The 26894-nt window shown below is 42.9% G+C and overlaps 1 protein-coding gene across 2 annotated transcripts in view; it reads right to left on the bottom strand.

The window, feature by feature from the left end:
- Positions 1 to 26894, bottom strand: part of RNPEP (arginyl aminopeptidase) — a 239082-nt gene that overhangs the window by 187486 nt on the left and 24702 nt on the right. For both annotated transcript variants that reach the window (XM_078644158.1, XM_078644159.1), the window contains exons 3-5: positions 13245 to 13393; positions 1421 to 1537; positions 647 to 882 (exon numbers count right to left, since the gene is read on the bottom strand). In XM_078644158.1, coding sequence (XP_078500284.1) covers positions 647 to 882; positions 1421 to 1537; positions 13245 to 13393 — 502 coding nt within the window. The remainder of the gene's footprint in view (positions 1 to 646; positions 883 to 1420; positions 1538 to 13244; positions 13394 to 26894) is intronic.

Below are 26894 nucleotides of genomic sequence, written 5' to 3'. Positions count from 1 at the left end.
CATGCTTTTACCCATCAATCCCTGTGCTGGTGCAGTTGAGATATTCTGATCTTTGTAATGGTCACCTTTGGCTAGGCCGAGTACCAGCATTGGTCTCCAGTCCATCATCCCATGCTTCTGTAGTCCATTCTCATTGCAGCACACTAGCAGTTGAGTCAGAAGTGTTAAGGCTGGTAAAGGAGTAGCCAGTAGGCATCCTCAGAAATTGGGTTCAAGTACTTCATCAGATGCTACCAACCACTAGTGCTATCTTGGCCTGAGCTCAGCTACGGTAGTCACCAATGTTAAAACAAGTACCGTTTTAAGTGGGCATTAATGCCAGCATTCCAGTATTTTTGGATGAGTATCTCATTTAGCCGAAATCATGCAGAGCACCTGTCAGAAAACTCAGGATTCGAGTCTCCCTAAGATAGCAGGGCTGAAAGAAATCTATGAAATCGGGTAATGGTGGCAGAAAGTGAATCCAGAACAGCTTTACACTCTAAAAGGTGCTTCAGAGAACATCAGCAAATACAATAAATAACAACTTGGTGCTTTTGTCCATTTATTATAGGAAGGAGGAAATGGAAAGGAGATAAAATGTAGATAATGCAGCATAAGACAGCTTTTTCATACCAAAAAATAACCCAGTCCCTTAAAAACTCACCATACAAAGTAGTTGAGATCCTCCGCTGAGCATACATCGTGAAGCCTTCATTTAACCAAAATTCACCCCAGTTGGCATTTGTGACCAGATTCCCAAACCAGCTATGCGAGATCTCATGGATGATGACATCAGCCAAAGAGCGGTCGCCAGCCAATAAGCAAGGAGTAAGAAAGGTGATGCACGGGTTCTCCATTCCCCCAAAAGGGAATGACGGAGGCATAAAAAGCACATCATACCTTTAGAAGAGATAATAAAAAACGTTTAATATGAGGCTCTAGTTTATGTATTTATTTGAATTTGACAAAATGATTTTTCACAATATGGGTGGTAAGCATTTAAAGTCCCGGAATAGGAAGAACGTAGACTAGAAGGGGGACTGCAGGATGCGGGCAGATATTTCTATAGCCTTTGTTAAATATAACATGTGAAGAGTTATTGTTAATGGTTTAGTCTTATTGAAATTGCGTTGCCCATAAATAATGTAATCAACCTTGCCCAGGTTGTCCTTTCTCATGCTTATAGCCCTAGTTAAACCATTTCACTAAAGATTTCCGCGAATCGAAACCAAAATTGCGGAAATAAAACTCTGTTACCTTTTAAAACAATGTCTGGTTGCTCATAAAAAGCAAAATAGTAATTTTAGTAGAAATTAACATACGGAAAAGGTAGCATTTGTTGAATCTGCAAAAGAAAGTCTGTTTCTTAAACACTGACCTCAAAGAAATGAGGTAGCGCTGAAATATATCAAAACATTGCAAACATGTACATTCTTACCTTCCCCAGAGATAAGGGCCAAAAAGCTTCTCCCCCGTACTTAGGAATTCCTCGATAATACCATCATATTCCTGCTTGGCAGCCTGAATGAGGCAGGGTTCAGCCCACACCCTACTCCTGGAAAACGGGTATCAAAGATGATTCCATCAAGACATGGATGCACATATCCAGTTGCAGACATGACAGTTATGAATCACTAATTTGAAAGTAGATGTTGAGCTTTTCAACCACACCTCTGTTTAAAGGGAGGATGGAAAGCCTATCTTCATTTCCACCGCTTAATCTAGAAGAGCGCAACATAGGGATGCGGAACCATATTTTAGTAGATTAAACGTATACAACCCAAAGCATCAAAAAACACCAAAGAATCAGAAAAAAATGAAGAAATGTTACCAAAATAAACCCAATGAAGGTAATCATTTCCCTCTAATAAACAATAAGAATCCACCCAAAATGTTATTCCTTTTATCTGGGGGTGGCTACCATCTCCTTGGCTAAGAAAAAGTTGACTAGTGGTTGTTGCAGCTGATCTACTTGTGGTTTATAGGCCTTCTTACTGAGAACCCCAATGGAGAGATGACCTCCTGGTTCTCCTTATATAATCCTGTGTAGCCTGACATGAATGGTCCCTCAAGACTTCTGAACGTAGGAGGAGGATTTGTAGTCAGCTGTTATCTTATTTGCACGTCAAGCATGCTGCTTCTGTCCCTCCCCTGCTGGATACACTTCACCTCGAATGTAGCAGACAGGTTTCAAAATGCCAACATCTTCTGGAACTGCCCTGATCCAGGATAGTTACAGAGGGTTAGCCTACTCATTGAGAAATGAGACACTTGAATGAAATAGTATGGGAAAGGACGTGGCCGCTTCAACACACTAACATAAAGGAGCCTGAGACGTATTTGCAGGGTTACTCATGTGGGTGGCACAATCAGTGCCGCAGGCCCACTTGCAAAAGACACACAATTGATGGACGGAAGGCAGAACAAATCAAAACATTCACCCCCAGTCAAGAAATCTGGGTTAAATCCATCATTCTTTTGCTCCTCATGCCACCCCAGTTTAGACATGGCCATATGCAAATCAGTCTTGACCCAGTGCCTCATGGAAAGAGTCCAGCCCGGACTGCCAAGCCAGGTCCTCCCTGGACCGGAAACTAGCATCCTAGGACCAGTTTCAGCATTTAATTTAGAGGCCCTGGGCATACTTAGTGTACTTTACTAGGGACTTACAAGAAAATTAAATATGCCAATCTTGGAGAAACCAAATCACACCATGTTTTATGAAGGGAGCATACACACTTTGGTACCGATTAGCAGTGGTATTGTGCCCAGAGTCCAAAAGCTAACCAAGAGGGTCAGAAAATAACGGAGAAAGGCAGAAAGTTTGGGGATAACCCTGCAAAAAGGGCCAGGTCCAGCACTGTGCACTCTATATGTTAAATGATGGTGCATTCCTGACTGGACCATGATACTAGGTCAGCATTATTGCCTTGCATATAAAATAATGGGATGTACTCCTAGTAGGAGGTCATTCTAAGCACTTCTGAAATCATTAACATACTTTTCAATTTGCCATACTTTGAGTCTTTGATCTACCTGGTTAAATGAGTTAACTTCTCTGCTGCACCAGCTCGGGTGACCACCATCTCTGATGAAGTCTCCAAGCAGCTAGCCTGCAACTACCACAGTCTTCGGCCACCCTATGGCCACACAAAAAAAGAGGAGACTGATGGGCACAACAGAAGCAGGCAGGTAAAAGGAAACCACATTAAGGAGTCCAATCTTCAATTTCCCCAAGCGTGTGCACTAGAGCTATACCATTACACAAAGGATATGTAAACCACTATCTAAAAAAAAAAAAAAACTACATTATCCATCTGCACAAGTGACATTGCCAAAGCCATCTTTAAAAGAATAAGCCAGAGAAGAGGGCTTCCATTCCCCATCATCCACCTCCACATGAAGTGACTCTACTGGTTATCTCCCAAAACCACCTTTAAAAGAAGAAGCCACGCTAGAGAACTTAATTTCCAATCATTCGGCAGCACAGAAAGTGGCATCACTAGTTTCCCCATCTCACCCATCTACAAAAAAAGCCAGGCAAGAGGACTTCATTCATGATCATCCAACTGCATAGTAAGTGACATTACTGCATTTCCCATCATCCATCTACACAGGAAGTGATACGATTGTTTTTCCACCAAAACCATCTCGAAGAGAAGCCAAGCGAGATGACTACATTTCTCAACATACATCTGCACAGCAATAGACATCACTGGTCTTCCACCAAAACCATCTTTAAAGAAGATGCTAGGCAAGGAGACTTCATTCATCATCATCCATTTCCACAGAATGTGATATGACTGCATTCCCTACCATCCATCTGGAAATTAAGTGATATCACTTCCCGTTTGCCCCTCCAACTTCAATCAACTGTTCAGGGAGCCTCAATGTGTGGGCGCCCCCCCAAAGAAGGCAAGCACAGAATAGGGCATCACCTGTTCAGGTCTCCTATGGCCAGGAAGTGCCTTTGGCACTACAATAACAGCAGAAGACAAACCTACGGCCTACCACTGGCCACCAGGGATGAGGCGCAGGTGGTAGCCTGCCGGTGGAGGAGGACAGCAAACTCTCCTCAATAGCGGCAGCTGGGGCTTTTGGGCAGGACACACAGGTGGTGCTGTGTGGCGTGGGGAGCGACCTGACTAAGAAAGGTCAAGGGTCGCTCTCCTCACCGCGCAGCGGGCACCATAAGAAGGGGAGGTAGGAGGGAGGAGACAGCTGGGAGGAGGGGGCGGACGAATGGGCGAGCGGGGGGGGGGAAAGAGGCAGCAGGGGCGGGTAAAACAGGGCCAACAACGGCGAAAGGAAACAGAAGGCAAAAGGGCACAGAAAATAACAGGGAACAGGAGCCAAATTGACAAATAATACAGAAGCACTACAAAAACAGCGAAAACGGGGGCAGGGACGGCGCGAGGACAGAAGGCAAAAGGGCACAGAAAATAAACAGGGAACAAGAGCCAAATAGACAAATAATACAGAAGCACTACAATAACAGCAGATGACAAACCTACGGCCTACCACTGGCCACCAGGGATGAGGCGCAGGTGGTAGCCTGCGGGTGGAGGAGGGCCTTGAACTCTATTCGATTCAGAAAAGGGGGTGGTGATGAACAGAGTGTCTGAATTAAGCAGACCACTCTTACCCAGTCCAAAGATCAGGGCTTGATCCATCACCGTTATTTAGCTCACTGCCCCATCCCAGCTCAGAACCTGGCTATATGCAAATTAGTCTGTCCCTGGCCCAGTGCATCATGGGAACAGGGCAGACCAAACTACCAAGCCAATTCTTCACCAGAAAGGAGACAAGCTACCGGGGACCGGTTTCTGGCATTTCAGCCTAGTCGACCCGGCTTGCTTGAATCCTGATGGAGCAGTGAGCAAGGGACTCATGTCTGAGTATACCCTGCCACACCTATAGTGGCCAAAAACGATTCAGAAAAGGGGGTGGTGATGAACAGAGTGTCTGAATTAAGCAGACCACTCTTACCCAGTCCAAAGATCAGGGCTTGATCCATCACCGTTATTTAGCTCACTGCCCCATCCCAGCTCAGAACCTGGCTATATGCAAATTAGTCTGTCCCTGGCCCAGTGCATCATGGGAACAGGGCAGACCAAACTACCAAGCCAATTCTTCACCAGAAAGGAGACAAGCTACCGGGGACCGGTTTCTGGCATTTCAGCCTCGTCGGCCCGGCTTGCTTGAATCCTGATGGAGCAGTGAGCAAGGGACTCATGTCTGAGTATACCCTGCCACACCTATAGTGGCCAAAAACGATTCAGAAAAGGGGGTGGTGATGAACAGAGTGTCTGAATTAAGCAGACCACTCTTACCCAGTCCAAAGATCAGGGCTTGATCCATCAACGTTATTTAGCTCACTGCCCCATCCCAGCTCAGAACCTGGCTATATGCAAATTAGTCTGTCCCTGGCCCAGTGCATCATGGGAACAGGGCAGACCAAACTACCAAGCCAATTCTTCACCAGAAAGGAGACAAGCTACCGGGGACCGGTTTCTGGCATTTCAGCCTCGTCGGCCCGGCTTGCTTGAATCCTGATGGAGCAGTGAGCAAGGGACTCATGTCTGAGTATACCCTGCCACACCTATAGTGGCCAAAAACGATTCAGAAAAGGGGGTGGGGGTGAAACTGGGATGGTGCAATGAGCTAAAAAACGGTGTTGGATCTAGCCCTGATCTCTTGACTGGGTGAGAGTACTCTGCTTAATTCAGAGACTCTGTCCATCACCACCCCTTGTTGTAAATAATTTTGTCCACCCTAAGCGTGAAAGGGTATACTCAGATGTGAGTCCCTTGCTCATTGCACCATCAGGATTCAAGCAAGCCGGGCCGAAGACGGCTGTAATGCCAGAAACCGGTCCCCGGAAGCTTGTTTCCTTCCCAGTGTAAGAATTGGCTTTTGTAGTCTGGTCTGCCCTGTTCCCATGATGCACTGGGCCAGGGACAGACTAATTTGCAGACAGCCAGGTTCTGAAACTGGGATGGTGCAATGAGCTAAAAAACGGTGTTGGATCTAGCCCTGATCTCTTGACTGGGTGAGAGTACTCTGCTTAATTCAGAGACTCTGTCCATCACCACCCCTTGTTGTAAATAATTTTGTCCACCCTAAGCGTGGAAGGGTATACTCAGATGTGAGTCCCTTGCTCATTGCACCATCAGGATTCAAGCAAGCCGGGCCGAAGACGGCTGTAATGCCAGAAACCGGTCCCCGGAAGCTTGTTTCCTTCCCAGTGTAAGAATTGGCTTTTGTAGTCTGGTCTGCCCTGTTCCCATGATGCACTGGGCCAGGGACAGACTAATTTGCAGACAGCCAGGTTCTGAAACTGGGATGGTGCAATGAGCTAAAAAACGGTGTTGGATCTAGCCCTGATCTCTTGACTGGGTGAGAGTACTCTGCTTAATTCAGAGACTCTGTCCATCACCACCCCTTGTTGTAAATAATTTTGTCCACCCTAAGCGTGGAAGGGTATACTCAGATGTGAGTCCCTTGCTCATTGCACCATCAGGATTCAAGCAAGCCGGGCCGAAGACGGCTGTAATGCCAGAAACCGGTCCCTGGAAGCTTGTTTCCTTCCCAGTGTAAGAATTGGCTTTTGTAGTCTGGTCTGCCCTGTTCCCATGATGCACTGGGCCAGGGACAGACTAATTTGCAGACAGCCAGGTTCTGAAACTGGGATGGTGCAATGAGCTAAAAAACGGTGTTGGATCTAGCCCTGATCTCTTGACTGGGTGAGAGTACTCTGCTTAATTCAGAGACTCTGTCCATCACCACCCCTTGTTGTAAATAATTTTGTCCACCCTAAGCGTGGAAGGGTATACTCAGATGTGAGTCCCTTGCTCATTGCACCATCAGGATTCAAGCAAGCCGGGCCGAAGACGGCTGTAATGCCAGAAACCGGTCCCCGGAAGCTTGTTTCCTTCCCAGTGTAAGAATTGGCTTTTGTAGTCTGGTCTGCCCTGTTCCCATGATGCACTGGGCCAGGGACAGACTAATTTGCAGACAGCCAGGTTCTGAAACTGGGATGGTGCAATGAGCTAAAAAACGGTGTTGGATCTAGCCCTGATCTCTTGACTGGGTGAGAGTACTCTGCTTAATTCAGAGACTCTGTCCATCACCACCCCTTGTTGAACTCTATTCAGCTGCGGCAGATGGGGCTTGAGGGCAGGACACACAGGTGGTGCTGTGCGGCTTGGGGAGCGACCTGCCTAAGAAGGGTCAAGGGTCGCACTCCCTCACGGCTGGTATACACCCACACAACACCCATCCAGTACAGGCGTCACAAGACACATGACCCTGCTAATATAGAAGACCAGGCGCACGTGCTCTACTCCATTTTACAGTTTAGAGTACGTGGCCTCACTTCTCACTGAGTTAGTAGCACCGCAAGTACTGACCGGGTGTACAACCTGCGATGATGATAGATGCACTAGTATGTCCTCTGCCATGGCGATATCAAGACTCAGTACCAAATGTGAGACCATTTAGCTTACAGAACGGAGGTGCATGATGTGGAGGGTGCCCTAACCGTGAAAAGTAGAGCAGTGAGTCCTTGGTGCGCAGCATAGGGCAGATACCTCTGGGCGGATGGTATACGCCAGCCTGAATGCAGAAAGACGGCAGAGCAATTTAGCGTACACACTCGTATATACTCTGCCACAGACTCGGATTGGTAACACAGGCACTGGCGCAATGCCCGATGCCCAGTTCCAGCTGTAGGCTGCTTTCTCGAGCCGTCTGGGGGGCAGATTTTGGCGGTGTCGCTGTTGTTTGGATACAGCCAGCGGCCCAGTGGGTGTCTGAATGGCCTTTCTGGAGGCAGATGGGCGTCATTACCTCACGTTTAGCAACAGGCAGAGGTATCACTTTCTCTCTCGCAGGGCCAGACCATTAATGTATGCATACCTAGCAGGGCAGGGGGCCTAAGCAGAAGTGGCCTCACTTGTTTTCAAGTCACCAGTGTAAGCTAATCCGTGCATTTTTTGGTATCTACCCCACCTCCCCTTTTTTAAATAAAATTTCGCCGAAGCAGTGTTTTGAGGAAAGGCAATATGCAAATGTAGGGCACTTTTTTTTTAGCGTGCCCGGGCCGATTTTGAATCCTAATCCAACCATGCTCTATCATTATTAATTATGTACTAGCTTTCAGATGTGGGAGCTTGAGAGTACCACTATGTCGCAGCACATGGTTGAAGACAGAGCGGTGGCGTAAAGGTAAGCTGTGAAGGTTTTGTACACAGTGTAGGCATTCAGTATCCCTCCTCGTCTCTTCCTTATCTCCCTCTTCCACAGTTTGTCTCTTTCTCTCTATTACTCTCTCTGTTTCTCTTACTCTTCCTCGGTTTCTCTGTTCCTCTTTCTCACATTCTTTCTCTCTCTCTTCATCTCTCTCTCACTCCCGCTCTTCATCTTTCTCTGTGTTCCTTTCACTTTATTTTCTCTCTCACTATTTCTCTCTGTCTTCTGCTCACTCATCTTTTCTTTCCCTCTCTCTTCCTCTCTCCTTTGATGGACGCATCACACACAATCTTATCTTGCTTTTTATTTAACAAGCTGTGAATCACAAATCAACGTTTACCCCCCCACTCCACCCCCCCAACACCACCAGAGTTGAACGCATGAAAAATCTGCGATGATGAGTGGCCATCCTGACAATCAACACCCACTCTGAATTGTGCGCTCTGCTTTACCGCGAGTACGCAACACCTGAGAAGGTTGCTTCGGCACGTGGTGGACCCTCTTACACACACGCCGGTGGCGGATGGTGAGCAGAGAGACTGCATTCCACAGCAGCGGCCAGTCACCTCTGGGCGGTGGGAGTGGATAGTGTGCAGCAGTCTAGGAGCCCAAGAGCGCACAGACACCTCCAAGCAGTGGGAGTGGATGGGGTGTACCAGCCTCATTGTGCATTGACAAAACAGAGAATTATGCGTGTGCAGTTGTATGTACTCTGCAAATACTAATTCTATACTATCTTCAGATCACTAAACTTGAGGGCCGCACTATCTCCCGGCAAGTGGTTGGAGACACACCGGCGGCACAAAGGTGAGCTGCGAAGATTTTCTCCAGTGTCAAACACTCCCTCTTCATCTCTTCCTTTCTCTCTCTCACACTTTCTTTTTTCTCGGTCTCATTCTTTCTTTCTCTTTTCCTCTCTCACACCGTTTCTCTCTTCATCTCTCTCTTCCGGTCTCTCACACGGTTTCTCTTGTTGTCTTCCGCTCTGTCTCACTCTTTCTCTCTTTGTCTGGCTTCCTCTCTCACTCCTTCTCTCTTCCTCTCTCTCACACTGATTCTCTCTTTCTCTCTTCCTCGTATGTCACTCTCTCTTTCTCTGTCTTCCTCTCTCTCACACTGTTTCTCATTTTTCTTGTAGCTCACTCTCTCTCGGTCTTCCTCTCGCTCACACTGTTTCTCTTTCTCTCTTCCTTGTATCTTACTCTTTCTCTCTCTTACTCTCGATCTCTCTGTCTTCCTCTCTCTCTCAGTTTATCTTCCTCTCTCTTTCCCTCTTCCTCTCCCTCTCTCTCACACTCTCTCTCTCTCTCTCTCTCTCTCTCTCTCTCCTTTGCTGGATGCATGACGCACCATTTTATCTTTCTTTTTGGCTTGCAGGCTAAGAATCACAAATGGACCAGCGATGACACGCCACAGCTGTACGTAGTTTTATTTATTGTTGTTTTGTTTAAATAAAATGCTCTTTATATGTAAATCTATAAATGTCATTCTTATTTGTCCAACTGCACAGGGACACTTCCGGGACCAAGAAAGTTGTTGGGGGTATGGTAGTGATGTGGGAAGAGGGTGCGTTACCTGCTGATGTGGGGAGACGCAGCACGAAAGGGGTATCTCTCACAGAAAGAGCTCCGGTATGGTTTCAGAAATGCCTCGGACAGATGCCAGCTGATGGACTGAAACACAAAGGGGCTTTTCAATGCTCATAACAGTGCGACTTATGAACAGTTCGCACCCATGGTCGCAGAGGGAATACTGCGGGCCGTGGGCTCGACTCGCAGAGGCAGAACTAGGGGCCATTTGCTCCCAAACGAACAGCAGCGTAGTAGCTTGCAGACTTAGAGGCACAGCAGCGTACTAGCTCGCAAAAGAAGGGAGCTGCGAGCTGACGGAAAGGCTTCTAAAGGCATACCTGCGAAGCGCTGATATTGGGCACAGGGAGAGTGAAAGGGTAATCTTCCTACTAGTGTCCTGGAGTGGAAGTCGTGCTGCCTGGAACTAACCTGTTTCTCCTCTATTGTTAATAAATCTTAAACCTTCACTGCATCCATATCATTATTACACAAAGCTCAGCTATATTAAATTCCCCCCCGGAACCTTTCTTTTTTATTTTCACTCGATGCGAGGCACAAGATGGCTGCTAACAGTTCCTGGTTTGAAGTGTTAGCAGTCAATCAGAGGACACTTCCTGCTCGGGAGCTAGGCACCGACCAGATATATACATATTTTTTCCCTTAATATCTCAAAAACTTCTGAACGGATTTACACCATTTCTACAAAACCGCACTTTCTGGACCAAGACCTTTCTCCCTGCCAAATTTGGCCTAATTCCATCCGGCAGTTTGACCTGTAGCCCTGTCTAAAGTTTCCAAAGGAAAATCTATTGAGAAAACACATTTTGACCCCCCCCTCTTTTCTCAGCCCCCCCCCATGACCAATCACCCCTACACTTTCAAGATAGGCACTGATCAGAAAAGAGAAACTTTTTGGAAAATTTCGTAAAGAATCGTCAAACGACGCCAAAGTTAAAAGCAGATGGAGGGCTCAAGGAGGGGGGCTGCGCAACCCCCCTCCCAATATTAGTAAAGCCCCAAGACTACGGTGACCCCAGCGGGCCCCCTCTATTATTTTTTAAGAAATGCCCCCGGGACCTAGCCCACTCCAGGGTCTCATTAAAATAAAACACAGGAACCTGCGACCCCAGCGCGAATTGCGCCGATTTTATTATTTTAATTTTGTATTATTATTTGGGCCCTGGGGGTCCTTGTGGGACCCCCTGAGCAGGCATAGGAGGTCAGGGTCTTTCTACCCTGCCCCCTGCTCTTGTTTTCAACCTTTGTTTCTCTGTTTTCTAGCGACTCACTACTACTGAGCCACAAGATGGCTGCCAACACTTCCTGGTTTGGAGTGTTGGCAGCCAATCACAGTGAAGCTCGTGCATGAGACTTTGGCTCCGCCCAGATATCAAAACTTTTATTTTCCTAATTTCTCAGCAACAACGGAACAGATTAACAACATTTTAAAAAGGGTCGCTTTTTGACCCACACCTTTGTGCCAAATTTGAGGTAATTCCGTTCAGTAGTTTCAGCTATAGCCTTGCACAAAGTTTCCTATGGGAAATTGAATTAATGACTCTTATTTTTTGAATTTCTCAAAAACTACTGAACGGATTTACACCATTTAAAAAAAATGTTGCTTTCTGAACCAAACTCTACCTTTCTGCCAAATTTGGGGTAATTCCGTTCGGGCTGTAGCTCGTCACAAAATTTCTTATGGAAATTAACATGGGGAAAATGTGCTTTGGGACCCCCCTTTTTTCTCAGCCCCCCCTTGACGAATCACTCCCAAACTTCCTGGACAGAAGCTGACCTGTATAGAATTTTTGGGGGGAGAATTTTGCAAAGATTCGTCAAACGACGCCAAAGTTATTAGCAAATCAAAAAATGCTTTTCCTATGGAAACTAGGTTGTAACTATAACTACCTACTGGCGACCGCCAGGAGGTGATATACAATTAATATTTTATTACCATACATAAGACCAACCAACCAGCCACAAGGGCTTTGGCCAGGCCGAGTCCATCCTACCCACCAGCCAAATGCTGCACCACTCTGCTGCACACACCTCTGGTCGAGCACGACAAAGAGGGGGCTGCAGGTCTCCTGCAGGCAGCCAACCTCCACCACATACAACTGTTCACTGCAGCTCACCACAAACACCCAGGCCCAATTCCTTTTTTGTGTGTGAAAAATGATATTATTCCACATGGGTCAGTGTAGTCGGCCATTTTAGAAATTGGTTCTACTGCCTCATGAGTAGCAGCATTTTTCTGATCAGATCCATGTGAAAAGGAGTGAGAATCAGTGCCAGTACTGGTGAGTAGATCCATCAGCTCTCCATTTTTTCACTCTCATTTCTTCTCATCTTATTTACTTTTAGAGTTTTTTTACAACTCCCCAGACTGTGCTAACAGGCTGTTTGTTTGTCATTCAGTTTATTTGCAGTGTGACACAACGAGAGAAGACACAGCTTCCATACCAGGCCATCGTCATGGAATTGTATTGACCATAGGTTCACTGTTCTACCATTCCAAAATGGTCAACACACAGGTTCTAAACAAGGTGGCCATGTTATTTGAAAACAATTTAACACGATGTGCCATACCACTGGAAGATGGCCACCATCTGCTATGTTTAGTTCTGTTGGTTATTGAAAGAATACACCTGCCACGTTTAGGCAGCAGCATATTTTATTTTTCTACTTTTATTCTTCTAATTTATGTTGTATATGTTGATGAGTTTGTGTGAGTTCATTGTGTTTTTTAAGTGGAGGTAAGCACGAATAAGTCAGTTGGTGGATCAAAGGCAGAATGTCAGTCTTGTGATCAAGATACTAGATATCAAGCTGTTCATAACTGCTGTGTGAGGAAACTAATGCTGAATTAGCAAATGTGCAATGACCTGCAATAAAGCCTCTTTATGAACTACTTATAAAATGGAGTTCATGAATAACGTTAATCAATAAAGCCAAGTCAGCTATTACACAGGTAGAAAATATAACTAAGGGCTGCAGAGACTAAAAAGGCACTGCGGTGTAGATACAGGGAGTAAGGTTCATACTTGATAAATATTTAGTAGCAAACAAAGGAAAGGGGACATTGGAAGAGAAAGGGAATATTAAGATTCAACCATTGCTCTGTCAGAGGTAATTATTTTTGCGAATATAGCTTTCTCAATCAGAGTCAGAGAATAAAACTGAGCGGTCCACCCGAGTGAAATCATTATACCCCATCCCAACAAATAATAAAATGACCATGTTTCAGGTTACATTTTTTGTCATAGAGCCTGCTAAACTGCTTATTCATTACGGTAAAGAGGCTATTTTGAATATTCACCATCACGTCCTTTGAGCAAAAAAAAAAAAAAAAAAAAAAAGATTTGACCTGCGTTTCCACTACCTATAAGTAACTGCCACAGGGATTTATGATCCATGATTCCTAAGGCTGCGACTCACCTCGGGCCCACCTCTGCAGACATAATGTCACCAACAGCCAACGCCACAAGGTATGATGGAATGGGTTGGTCCATTTTGAAAGCGTAAATGTTGTTTTCTTTTTTCTCCCAGGTGGTTGCACTCATCACTGCAGTAAAGCCATCGGGAACCTGGAAGATAAATGCCCAAGTAAAAAAGGTGCTCAAGTCAAGCTTGCCTTCGTTCTCCATGTAATAAATAATGCTTTAGTTTGCTTTACTCGTATCAGATGACCACGCGTACCAATTCAATGAACGGCATACAAAAGTAGCACATTTGAGATAAAAAAAAATACGGTTCAATGGTGCAATAGAGTTTAGGACAAGCAAGAAATGCAGTAGGATAAAGGTTTACTATTCATGATGCAGAGGTGCTTTTGTTTCTTTCCTGAAGAGTTTGCAGTGTTGCACAGTAAACGCACAAAGAATGACAAATAGCTGTGGCACAACCAGAGGGTGAATACGGAGAAGTGGTTTCAATTCACCCACAACTACACTCGAAAAGGACACAGTCTATATAATCATTTAAGATGTAGTTAAAGCTACGTTTTCAGAATGAATGAGTGCCATTTTTATTTGCAATGTCCCTTTGCGTGAGATTATTAATTTTTTTTTACATTACAACTGCGAGTAATAAAATGCAGTGGAAACAAATACTGTATGAACCATTCCTGAATGTGGTCAAGGTGACGTCCCACTCTATTTTCTTCTTTCTGGCTTAGATGTGCATTTCTATGTAACAGTGGAAAAATATGCATGTCAAGAAAACACACATCCTTGTATTTACCACAACTTGCACAATCGGAATATCTTCGCATTCTGATGATTATTTACCCGTTAGAAATACCCAACACCAAGAGCCAGAATTAGAAGTAAAAAGCAATACTTCATATACACTCTTACATTTCCCATTTATAATGTGCGCTGGTTTCTGTAAAGGTTTGTACGCGGTGTATTTATGGAAAGATGGTAAAAAGTTACAGTAGTCAGTCCATATTTTGTACACTTGGCAACCCACATACATCTTAAAAACAAGTGGTGTGAAATGGGCGTTTGCCACTTCATAACAATTAGTAATGGAATGTTACAATCGTTTGCTAACACAACTGGGATCGCAGACCACAGTTACTAACCCATAAAATCGTTGGTAGGGCCGTTTTGCAAAGTAGAAGCTGTCATTGAGGGTCAGCTTCCACTTTGAGACTGTGGGCACCAGGAAGAGTACAGGAGACTGTTGGACACTCTCCCTTGCAATGGATTTCGCCTGCATCCATTTTCATTCTGATTGCAGCCCTTGCCCCCTCTAAAGAATGGGGCTACAATAACAACAGGCATTAGTAAAGGCATTAGATTTAACCTATGTTATTATTTATATGCAGTTTTGTTTTTAAGTTGTAGCTTGCTGAGTAGTGCACCACAATATAAGTAACAGAAAGTCTGTTAAAGCTTTATGGCTTGTTTATGTACAAAAAAGGCAATATATGGTGCTGTTAATAGTGGTATAGTGCGGGTAAGTAATAGGAAAATTTGAAAAATGAAATGAAAGAGGGAAAATAATAGAATACATTTTGTGGTATCCCTAGAGCTTTTGGCCTCAGAGTCACTGAACCTGCTGCACCATCCAAATCAAGTCCCTTTTAACTGCAAGGTAAATGCAATTGTCACTGCCTGTTTAGTAGTCAAATATAGCAATATTAGGAGTTTAGAGGAGTTCTGACAACTTTTGACCCGGTACTACTGCACCTGCTGCACCATTCAAATCAGGACCCTGTTGTCTACAAGGTAACTGCACTTGTGGCTGCCTGTTCAGTAGTGAAATATTGCATAGCTCTTGTATATTAACTGTATATTTAATGCACAATGTTTAATACAACATTAAGGCTAAAGCACCTGCTATATTTTATTTATAAAGTTTTGTATAGCTCGCACATGACCTTTAGACAACTATGCAATTAAAGCAAGCATTCCAGCATACTGTTAGAATGGGGCTTAAACAGTGTGAACAACTTTAGTAGAAGTATCATAAATGCGTTCAGCCAGGTTAAGTAAACAAAAATAAAGGTTCCACACAAAAGCAAATGAACACAGTAATAAGCTATGGGAACTGATAAGAGCCCCCTTTTAGGATATATTAAATACAATAGATTTCACAAGCACAGCGCAAGTGCTGTGCAGGCAATACCAAATTGAGGTCACTGGCCTCCATCCCTAAATTGCAAGCCTTTCGGTATAATGTGCTAAAAGAATCTAGCCACATTACATTTTAATAGGGTAATATTCTAAAAAGCTTACAAAATTCCATATTGCACAACAACAGATCAGTACATCAGTCACAGTGCAAAATATCCCACAGATCGCAAACTAGTCACTGTACTCCATCACACTCTATTCCCTGATCCCAGCCTACATCTTGCAGTTTGGCTCATGTGCCACACCCAAGCATCACTGATCTTAGCTGAACTAAGAAAGATATCCTTAAGTCGCAAAATGTCCAAAAATGCAATGTCACACTTCTTAGTGCATCCTGTTTTGTTTTCCACACGTACCATCTCTCCAATTTTAAATAGGTTCTCTTCAAACTATGGTTTTTGTTATGAACTTTTTTTTGGGGGGTGGGGGCGGGGAGTTTTCCAAAGCTCGAACTGGACCCAAACCTATCAGAGCACTTTACATGAGCACCAGTCACGTTACAGACAGACACATTCATTTTTGGAAGGTACCGAGAGATTAAGTGATTTGCCAATAATCACAGGATGTTGAGCGTCCCTGCTGAGACTCAAACCCGGGCCCCCAGCTTCCAGGTCAACCGCTCTAGCCGTTAGGCCACATCCTCTCCATTGTGCTCTCTCAATATCCAGAGTTACTACACTGGGTGACCACTCTCTCAACCTTAATACAGATAATCAACTCCGGTTGTCTTTAGCAAATGAAACTCCTCCTCTCATAATGGTAAAGGGGCTATATCCCATCACAGTGGGATTAATTCTGTACATTCATTTCATTTTTGTATATTTTCCATCTTTTTCTACTCTTTGTTTGTAGCAAAATTTCCTTAAACACGAGTAAATTCATCCACTGCTGTATTGCCTTGGAGATAATAAACTGAGGTGATTTTAGGCTCAATACCACGTTGAAACAACTGCGCTACTTCCTCAGCCTTAAATTGGGCACCATTGTAAGTAATCACCTACTTAGGTAACCGTTACCGTAGGAAAACACTAACCATAAACTGAACCACAGCAAGAGTATCTGCAATTTCCACAAATGTTATCGCCAGTCACTTTCAAAATTATCCATTGGTAACCACAATGTACCTACCATTCTCGCTGACCACTGATCCCATATTATCCACACCAGCCACATCCCAAACCATGTAAGGACTGGCAATAGGACACAAAGGAAGCTTAAGTAAGACCTGCGATTTATCAGCATTCCTACACTCAAAACACTCTCACCAGTCTCAATCTCAACATTCATACCTGGCCGCCAATAACATTCCCACACTCTTACTTTGCTTGTAACAATCCCCAAATGACCTTAATTACATAAATTCACCAATCCCACCTAATTTCATCCCATACTTCCCAAAGTTCTTATTCAATTAACTCTTTACATGCCAACCATTCACTATCTATTCCTTAACCAACTTCAGATCCCTATCATCATCCACAGCAACACACTCTTAATCCTCAGCGATTGCCTCCACAACTTCTATACTTGTCAGTGCAAGATTAAACTCTACCAAAACATCCTTAGGAATTTCAAACATTTATAATAGAAGTCTACTAAGGCAACTTGCCACCTTATTTTTTAACTCCAGCGACAGACTGTACTATGAAATTATAATCAAATAATCCAAGATATTAGGACAATCCTTGGAGTGGCATGCGAAAACCCATCAGTTCTTCAATGTTTAAACACTGGTTTGTGATCACATCATATCCAAATTTCATAACCCCACACAAATTGTCAGAAGTGCTCTAGAACCCAAACAGCAGCAATGGTTTCCTTCTCCACTACCGAATCTCGTACTTCTGCAGGGGAAAAAGCTCCTGCAGCATAAACTATAGTTACTTCTTTTCCTTAATGCCTCATCTGAGATAAAACAGTTCCAAGTCCTTTGCAACTTACATCTGTACTGATGAAACATTTCAAAGTGGGATCAAACATCTGTGGAGCTTCTGCTGAACATATTTCTTGTTTGATTTGTTCAAACTTGGTTTGTGTAAGTTTATTCCACGTAAACTGCACTTTATTGTTTAAAAGCAGTCTTAAATTATATGTTTTTCAGCTAAGTTCCAAATAAACCTTAAATAGAACTCTACTAGCTCTAAAAAGGACCTCAACTCATCCTTATTTGTTGGTGCCGAAGCATGCTTAACCACAACCAGCGATTCCTCCTTGGGTTTGATTCCATCATTAGTAACTTCCTGGCCCAAATAATTTAATAACTGCACCGAAAACTTACATTCTGTAATTTCAGCTGTTAACCCCAATGCCTCCAACTTCTTCAAAACCTTTCTCAATCTCTCATTATGCAGTTGTTTGATTGCACACATCATCAAGAGGTCATCTTGGAAAAATATTGTAGCATCAAATTTGTTAATTAACAAATAACAACAGTAAGCCAGTCCAAGTGGCATTCTAATAAATCTAAAACCTCCCAAAAAATATAGTTAAAACTTTTCAGTCAGGATGCAAGTATATCTGATGGTATACAGAGGATAGGTCAATTGAAGAAAACCACTGCATCCATCCCCTTAGTCATGGTCAGCATTTTGGTTTTCTTCGGTAGTACAAACCTCTCCACAGCAATATTATTTTTGAGGTCCCTTAAGTCTATGCAAAACAAATCTTCCCATTCAAACAGAGCCACATCCAAGGAAGCAGTCCACTCTGCTGCATCCACCTGTTCAATAATTTCACGTTTTAAAAATTTCTGAATCACTTTTTTGACTTCCTCCTTCACCACCATTGGCAGCGGTCTTATTTTGTAAACATAAGGTTTGGCTTCTTTTAAAAAATAATTTTGCGACAAAAGCGGACTAAGGTTACAATCTATCCCGAAAAAAACCGTAGGAAATTCTGTAGTGTAGCTCCTATTTTCCCAATAGGCTCTGCGCATTGGAATAATACCTACAGCAGTAAAGGCCTAGGCCAGACGTTAACTAGGTCTACTACTGTCGCTACTAGACTTAATTTTTGGGTTTGCCAGCTAAGCTCAGAGTTCGCTAGAAACTTTCTCGAATGTTCAAGGAAGGAATTAACTCCCCTGATTAGACAAGAAGGGATTTAGTTTCTGACAACCATAGAACATGACAACTTTGCTCTCCCCTAATCAAGAGTCAATCTCAAGAGTCGTGTGAGCACAAGGCAATTATTTTACTCAGTCAGTACGTGCATTCTTAGTCTCATCAGAATGTAGAGAAAAGGAAGAGACGGGCGTGTTCAATAAAAAGGTGTTATTTATTGATCAGTCTCTTTTCTCATACATGAGAAATGGATCGATATTATTGCAATACTTATACTTAAGTAAAGTGCATACATTAAAAGCAATAGTATAAAATAATACTGTAAAAACATTGATATGGTTTCTGAGCCATATGATGTTTGAAAATGATTAAAATATATTTACATACACATATACATTTGACTAAACGTACTCAACTGGTGTTTCTAAATACGCCTACCCCGTGTACCTGACCTAAGTCTAATGCGTGGGCGGGAATAGAAAGTTACAGTTTAAGTTTAGTTTGTTTTTGCCAAGTGAATAACTAAAGAATTCTCTGTGGGGTTATTCAGTTCTGTACCTGGAATTTAGGATGGATGAGGAATGGTATCTCTTTCTCTGCTCTCGATATTCAAGGCTGCCTGCGAGGGCTGCCCGAAAGCGCCGGTGCTGGGTCTCTCGGCTTGAGATAGCAGCGCGTCTCTCAGCGCGTCAGGAAGGCGGGGCTGCGCCAGCGGGGTCTGCTTCTGCTCTCGGCTTCGGCAAGTATGGCTGCTCCGTCTTGTCACCACGCGTGTGTTTGCATAGGGCAAGATCGGCAATATTTATACCTTAAAGGTGCCGAGATTGACGTAAGGATGGACATAGATACGTCAATAAAGATGTCATACGACTTGCTCGTTAGCACATTCTTTACTAAAGTTCTCTGTGAAATCAAAACAATGGCCGCACGGATTTTCCAGGTTGTCATAGGTTTGATTTGTTATGAGAACGTCGTATGCCTTATCAGGGGCTGGAGGAATGTCGCTTGTCTAATTAGATCTCAAGCGTTATGACCTAATCAGATAACACGTTCCTGTGCCGTAGTGTGACTGCGTCAGATAACGGTATCTGCATCATGGGGGTTTTCTTGCCTCATGGGCTGACTGTTAGTTAACTTGATAGTTAGTTTAACCAGAATAGGATCAGGAATAGGGGGACTGATTCAGAACCTATAGAAATACACGACACCCACTCCACGCTAACTATGGTCATATCTACTAATCTATGCATAGTATAACATAGTACAACATACTATAGAGTATAGTGTATACCTTACCACCCCAAAATACATAAATGCATTTCGAAATTTTCAAATATACTGAAAAATTGCAGTCATATATATTGTATGCACTTAAGCTATGGTTTAAATGCAAAAGTAAACACGCATTTGTATGCATTATTGCTTATTGGTATATGAGAAATACACATGAAATGGCTCTTAATATGGCTATACAGAAAGGAAGTTCGAGACCATTTCATCACATATTAAAATATTTGTGAACATCCCAGCGGGCAACTAAAGTTTATAAAGTATCTAAAAATAGAAATCTTAGTTCTCTAGGAATAGTTTCTTACTTTAAGCAGAAGATAAGTGTCCCGAAAAATTTGTGAAAAATAATTTGGGGCTGCTAAAAAATTGTTGTCCGTGAACTGGTGGGAAGAATTGTTCATGCGACTTTATTTTTAAAGTTGAAGGCCGAATTCAGGGAACGCCGTGTGCGAGTTTACTCAAAAGTCTCTATTTCTGTTCTGGAGAGAACATCATATCATTCAGGCTTTCGAAAAAACTGTCAACAGCTTCATGGGAAAGTTCCACTAAGTCGGAAATAGGGGTAACCATGCATTCGTGCGCATGATGGTCTCCATTGACATTCTGATTTGCATTGCTGACAGAAGGTCGTACCTGTTCGATGCTGCTTTCATCTTGAACTTCACTACTCTTCAATCGCAGTGGTGAAGATTCCAGGAATGCCGTCATCAGGATTGGCAGCCTTTGAGGGCAGCACAAAGCGTGAACCTTGGTAGGAACCAACAGTGTATCTGCATCCACTGGCGCATCCGATTGTAGCGTCAGGCAGGTGTCTAACACGCATTCTTCTCCGCATAGCAGACACCTTAGTACAGGTAAAACACACCTTTGCCACATTGGTCGAAATGATAGAAACCAAGTCATGTTTAGGTCTCTAAGCCGGGAGAGTCCCAGGATTTTTGATATCCGGTCCCGGTATCCAATGGCTAGGATCGTATCTTCCATTGTCGCGAGAGTTTGATCTGTGACATGGGTTGCCATAACGAAAAATAAGGACTAGGAATAGGATTCCTGCAATTAGTCCTAGGATCAGGGGAAGTCCGCCAAAAATCGAATGGACGAAATCTGGAAAAATACCCAGTATGGCTTTGAATGGTGTTAATGCCATCGAAAATACTGTCTTAAATACCCCTGAGATCCCATTGGTATCAGAAATATTTAAGATTTCGCTTAGGATTTCCGCGAAATGTACGGGGGAATTAGTTGATAATAATATATGTATCTCTGCAGTCGTCCTTGCGACTTGTAGATCATATGTTTCTTTTGATGACGTGAGCCTTGTAGGCGTCTGAAGAAGCACTGTTTTCATTCTGCTTAAAGTATCTATTCGAATAGAAGTAATTTTCAAACTGGGCCATGCCCTTGCCTCCCTGTCTGGAAAGGAGCTGGGGAATAAAGAGCGTCCACAGCACTTGACCTTCGCCGTCGTAGTGACTAGATAAGGAGTCCCGGGCATAAGACTGCAACATCTGCGGTCTACAATAAGAATGTAACTCCCATTATAGAGTCTTTGAAAGAATGGTTCTATTTCAGTTGCAGGTGCGCCTTGCTGGTGACATGAAAGGTTGTATGAATTCCCTTCACAGGCTCCATGCAAACTAATTCCGTTACACAGAAGCGTGCCGCTTAGTGACATAGCACAATTGTTGCCACTAAGAAACACTTTCTGTCCTTTATTACTGACACATGCATGTGAATAGGGCAGGTTCCAAGTTGTTTTAAGGTACCCCTTTCCCAATTTCTCGTACATGCCAGCCTGTATATATTTTTGGCAGTATTGAAACCTGAAGGTTGAGATTGGAATATTTATGATTCCGTGGATTATCCATTCACTGACAGGTCGTTCTGACATTGTCATTGGTAATCTTTCTAGTTTTTCAATGCTCAAGATTGTATAATCAGCACCCTTTTGCGCCATACCGATTTGTCTATCAGTAAGGTTAAAGATTTGGAATAGTGACGTTGTGTTGATTAAACGCCAAGGCACGTAGCCTGAACGCAGATTTTGTAACGTCCAGCCAAGCTGTACAATGGAACGCAATTGTGACTGACCATGTTGTAATAACAGTAAGTCTTGCGATAATATATCGATTGCTGAAGACACAATGCTGTCCAATGAAAAAATTCTGGAGGACAGAGTCATTAACCCATTGTCCACTACAGAAAGTGATTTTTCCAAATTGATACGGTCAATTTCCCGTATTCTTTCTGCTGTCTCAATTTGAGTAACCTTCCAGACCTCATTGTATGCTGCATATACAGAGGCTGCTATGAAACGCTTTTGACGCTGTTTGCGTGGTCCCAGTATGAAATCACGCAAGTCAGCACCATCAGTAAGTAAAGTTAGGTGTTGCTTAATTTCAGGCAGTGTGGAAGTTTGTAGCCACTGAAGGCATAATTTGCCCACACTGTAGGTTGTTATTATCCCTGGGTGATGTCTTTGGGGATATCTAGGGTCTGGCCTGGTCATTTTGAAACCCTGTGTTTTATTCAGGAATCTATCTTGACAGTAATTTGTATCTGTGGGCCAGATCAACCATTGTTTCCAATCAGGATGTGTTCTGTTTTGGTTTAATATATGGTTTACGTCTATCTCTTCATCTGTATCAGAGTTATTGCTAAACATTATTGGCTTTGGAATAGACGGTTTAATTAAATCTTTGATTTTGGATAAGCCAAGACAGGTGGTTTGTTGAACAGTGTCATTTAAAAATAGCATTTGTTCTGGGATCATGCAGGCTCTAAACAAAGCTTCTATACCCTGTACTTGCCATTCTTTTGTACCCCAAACACTTTTCAAATCAACATTTTTGTCCCAATAATCAAATCCAAAAGTATTCATTTTTTCGAAGAATGAATCTGAATATATCAATTTTGTGTTGGTTATCATGGTTTTCATCCCTGTCTTGTTTGACAATTTAAAATAAAATGTTTCAGCATTACTTGTGTTAAAACCTGAAAAATATGAATATTTGTCATATACGGTTCTAGAGCTTCCTTTTGGAGGTGTAGCACAATGTTCCCATTGATTATAATTTAAAACATTTCTAGGTTGTGCTGATTTATGCAAAAAATGGTTACCATAGTGGTTATAGCAATACATACTGTCATAATTTGTAGAACCTTGCAAATAATCATGTTTTGTAAATTTAGCAGACATTACTAAGTCAGACATCATATTGTTGATGCTTTCGAAGTCCCAATCATCAGCAAATGAGTTTGGTTTTGCAAAATCACTCAAGGAGATCTTGATTTGGTGTGGATATTTCAGGATCTCGACCAGACCATAAATTTCATAGTCAGTGTTGTCCCAGGCTACCCCACCAGGTATAGGATTGGCTGTGAAGTTGGCTGAAGAAAGTTCTGAAGAAAGTTCTCTTTTCTCGACGTGTGAAGATGTGTGTGGTTTTAGGATCAAGTTGATGTTCTGACTTGCTGTGTCCATTTTAGCATATTTTCCCTCAATGAAGCGTCCCAAAGTAAATACCATGATGAGCCAAAGTATGAGGATAAATGCGCCAAAACCCACCCAAAATTCAATCCATGGAGAAACCAGATATGTTTCTTTCAGTTGTTTCAAAAGTTCCTTAGCTTTGTCTTTAAAGGATTTTGATGATGGCTGCGTCTTTGATTCACTGAAGCCGTCAGAGGAATCATCGAAGTTGATGAAGTAACCGGATGCAGTTCTGTCAATTGTTCCAATTGGTTCAGGATTTCTGTTTTTTGCATTTTCACTTGGTACTTCAGTATAGATTGGTGTGTCTCTGCTAAATGTCTTTATTTGGGTTTTCAGAGGTCTGAGTTCTATTGCATTGTTGCATAGTCCTTCTTGTTCTTCTTTAGGCGTTTCGAATGTGATGAGCCTTTTTGTTAGGACCTCTGTACTGGTAGCAAACCTTGGTGTTTTGCTACTTATTGGGAGTCCACTTGGCCTACTGTTTGTTATCGGCCACATGTTGTGGTTTTACCAGGTCGATGGATACAACTCGGTTCTCCTTTTTTCCAGCAAGTGGCGGTAGTACAACTGATCTTGTCCCGTTGACAGACAAGACAGGAACTGCTTTTCTGTAGGAAGGCCCAAATTCCTTCTTTACCGCGATCTTCTCCCTGACTAGATCCACGACTTTTGGAATCCAGACAGGTCTTGCTGGGACAGGTGGTGATTCTTCAGTGGTTGTTGGCTGTTGTTTCAACTCTATGTTGCTCAGGTCTTTTCTTGTTTTGTTTAAGTCCTGCAAAATAGCCAAACGGTCTTTGACATCAAAGGTTTTTTCTATTACCACTGAAGTCTGACTATCAAGGTCAGAGATCAACATCCTAGTTCCGAATAATAATTCGTACGGACTGAATCCCTTCAGAGAATTTCTTGGCAAGTTATTTAGACTACGTTGGACACTTATTAGATGTTTGACCCACCCAGCTCCCGAACCTAATATCCTTTCCATTATAGATTGCTTTCTGCCTTGGTTTTTTCTTTACACCATCCCGTACCCTCAGGAAGGAAGTGAGAAGATTCCCGCTGGACTGTGCTCATTTGGCCATGTTTCCCCCCAAGCCGGTGTGCTAGAGTGAAAACAATGGTCGAACGTAACATGCTCTTAGCGTATATGCCATTTAGACTCGCAAATCTTGTATAATAGTCCGGACGTCAGCCGAGTGCTGGTGATCTACATTATAAGTGGAAACTAGCCTGTATATGTTAATCGCAAGCCATTCTTTTTGCTGGTAATATTATCTGCCTTGATACGACGAGGTATTAAACTGCTTCTCTCCCCACTGCGATCTCTGTTGCAGTTTGGGCAGTTTTTTACAAACATGGTGTAGTGCAGGCTCATGCCTGGCCACCAGTACCGTGATTGTAATTCTTCCAGAGAATCTTTTAATTTAAGGTGTCTGAGACCCTCGCCCATGTGTGCGTCTGCGATTAACAAGCTTCTCCTGTCCATGTTTGGAATCACTCTATCCCCCACTCCAGGGATTCGAGCAAAAGGGACGGAGTTTGCATCGATTATGTATGTATAATTGAGTGGATAGTTGATCGGTAACGCTGAGCAGTCGCCTTTTGATGACGTTTTCACCGCCAGCATTGTTTCACCGTCAATGTATTTTAATGTACGCTTTTTTCGATCTATGGGAGCCGGTTTAGTGGCTGCCGCTGCGGCTGCTTCAGCCAATGAATTCCCCACAACGTGAACGCCATCACGTTGATGACTCAGTGAGTGTGTCACGTGAGTCTTTGGTAGTTCTTTTCGTAAAAGAGCTATTTGTTCCCAGAGCAGTTTCTGCTTTATCGGTGCATCTGTGTCATCTTTGTAACCGTTCTGAATCCATGTCTGCAAATCCTTGTTATATGCTTTGACGCAGTAATATGAATCTGACACTATAAGCGTCGGGAATTCGCGATCCGCATTATCTAGCACCATTTTCAAAGCTATTATTTCAGTTTGTAGTTCTGAATTAGTTTCTACTGAGTGTGATTTTGTTAATAGAGGTTTTAATATACCTCCGCGCCACACTTCTTTTGTAATCTCACATGTGGGGTTGTATGCTTGTTCTCCCCAAACGGAGGGTTGAGCATGTCCGTCTGTATAGATTACACAGGCGTAATGTCGTAGAGGAAGAATGTCGATTGGCAGAGGATACGTCTTTTCATATTTTAGATTTTTTAATTCTTCTAGTTCTGGATCAAAGTAGTAGTATACTTTGTCCGTTGTGATTGAATCCGGAATGGATACAATGGGTGAATTCAATGTTGTTGTTGGTAAATTACACGGTGTTGTTAGTGCCTCAAAGGCTGATTCTGCTGTTCTGACTGTGATTTGTCTACCGTCAGCTATGTCTTTTTCTCTGGCTATTGCGGTTTGAACTGCACGAATGATTTTTTCTGTATTACTGAATTTCTGTTCAGCTTCTGTGTACAAGTGTGATTTGAATGCAATTGGTACCTTTTCTCCTTCATTAGAAGTCAGGTATGTGAATCCGCATCTCCCTGGGATGACTCGGATCACAAGGTTGCGTGTGTTATCACGTGTTTCTAATTTTGTTTTAATTAGCATGTCTGTTTGTAAGGATCTCAAAATTTCTGTGTGTGTTTGAGTCCAACTGGATCTTTTAAAGTCTGGTTTAATTAGATCATAAAGGGGTTTGACCCTTTCTGCGTAATTTGCAATGTATGTTCTTCCGAAATTTAGGAAACCTAGAATTGACTGTAGGTTTTTTAGTGTTTTAGGAGCTTGGATTACGGCACATTTCTCTAGGAAATTGTCTGCCAGGCTTTTGCCTTCACTTGATAACTCATATCCTAAGAATAGGACTGTCAGATGGGCAATTCTGGACTTTTTGAAGTTGAATTTGTAACCCTCTGCAGCGAACCCAAGTATTATGGTGTTCACCCTTTTCAAGTGAGTCTCCAAGTCATCATCTGTTAAGTAAATGTCATCGACATAAGATAATGCTTCATCATCATATAGTTGTAGTAATTCTGTTACTCTCGCTGAGAATACCCCTGGGCTGTTCTTGTACCCCTGGGCTAACCGACAGAATTGCTTTTGAGTGCCATTTACTGAGAATGCAGTTAAATATCTGCTTTCTGGTGCTATGTTTTGACAAAAGAATCCATTGGAGATGTCCAAGGTTGTTTTGTATTTTTTGCGCACTATGTTATTCATTAGTGCAGCACTGTGTGAGTTTTGCACTGCAAAGGTTTTGCAACATGTGTTAAGGTGTCGGTAATCCAAAACTAGACGATATGAATTGTCTGGTTTGGAGACCGGAAACAAAGGATTGTTCATTTGTGAGGTGCAAGTTTCAATCACCCCCTGGTATTCTAGCTGATCTAGTATTTCATTTACTTGTTTTTTAGCTTCTTGCTTAATTGAGTACTGCCTTTGTGCAGTAGGTTGTGATTTTAACTGGATTTTGTGAGGAGGAGAATCCTCATCCCATCCTACATGATTTTTATATAAAGCAGGTGCTAAGGCCACTGCCCACTTTCTAGCAAGTGTGTATTTTTTATGAATCGGTATTTGATTCGAGAAGGCAGGCATAATTAC

The sequence above is a fragment of the Lissotriton helveticus genome, chromosome 5_1 (genome assembly GCF_964261635.1).
Source record: "Lissotriton helveticus chromosome 5_1, aLisHel1.1, whole genome shotgun sequence".
Taxonomy (NCBI): domain Eukaryota; kingdom Metazoa; phylum Chordata; class Amphibia; order Caudata; family Salamandridae; genus Lissotriton; species Lissotriton helveticus.
Note: the sequence above shows the minus strand (reverse complement) of the source record. Positions and strands in the feature narration are given on the sequence as shown.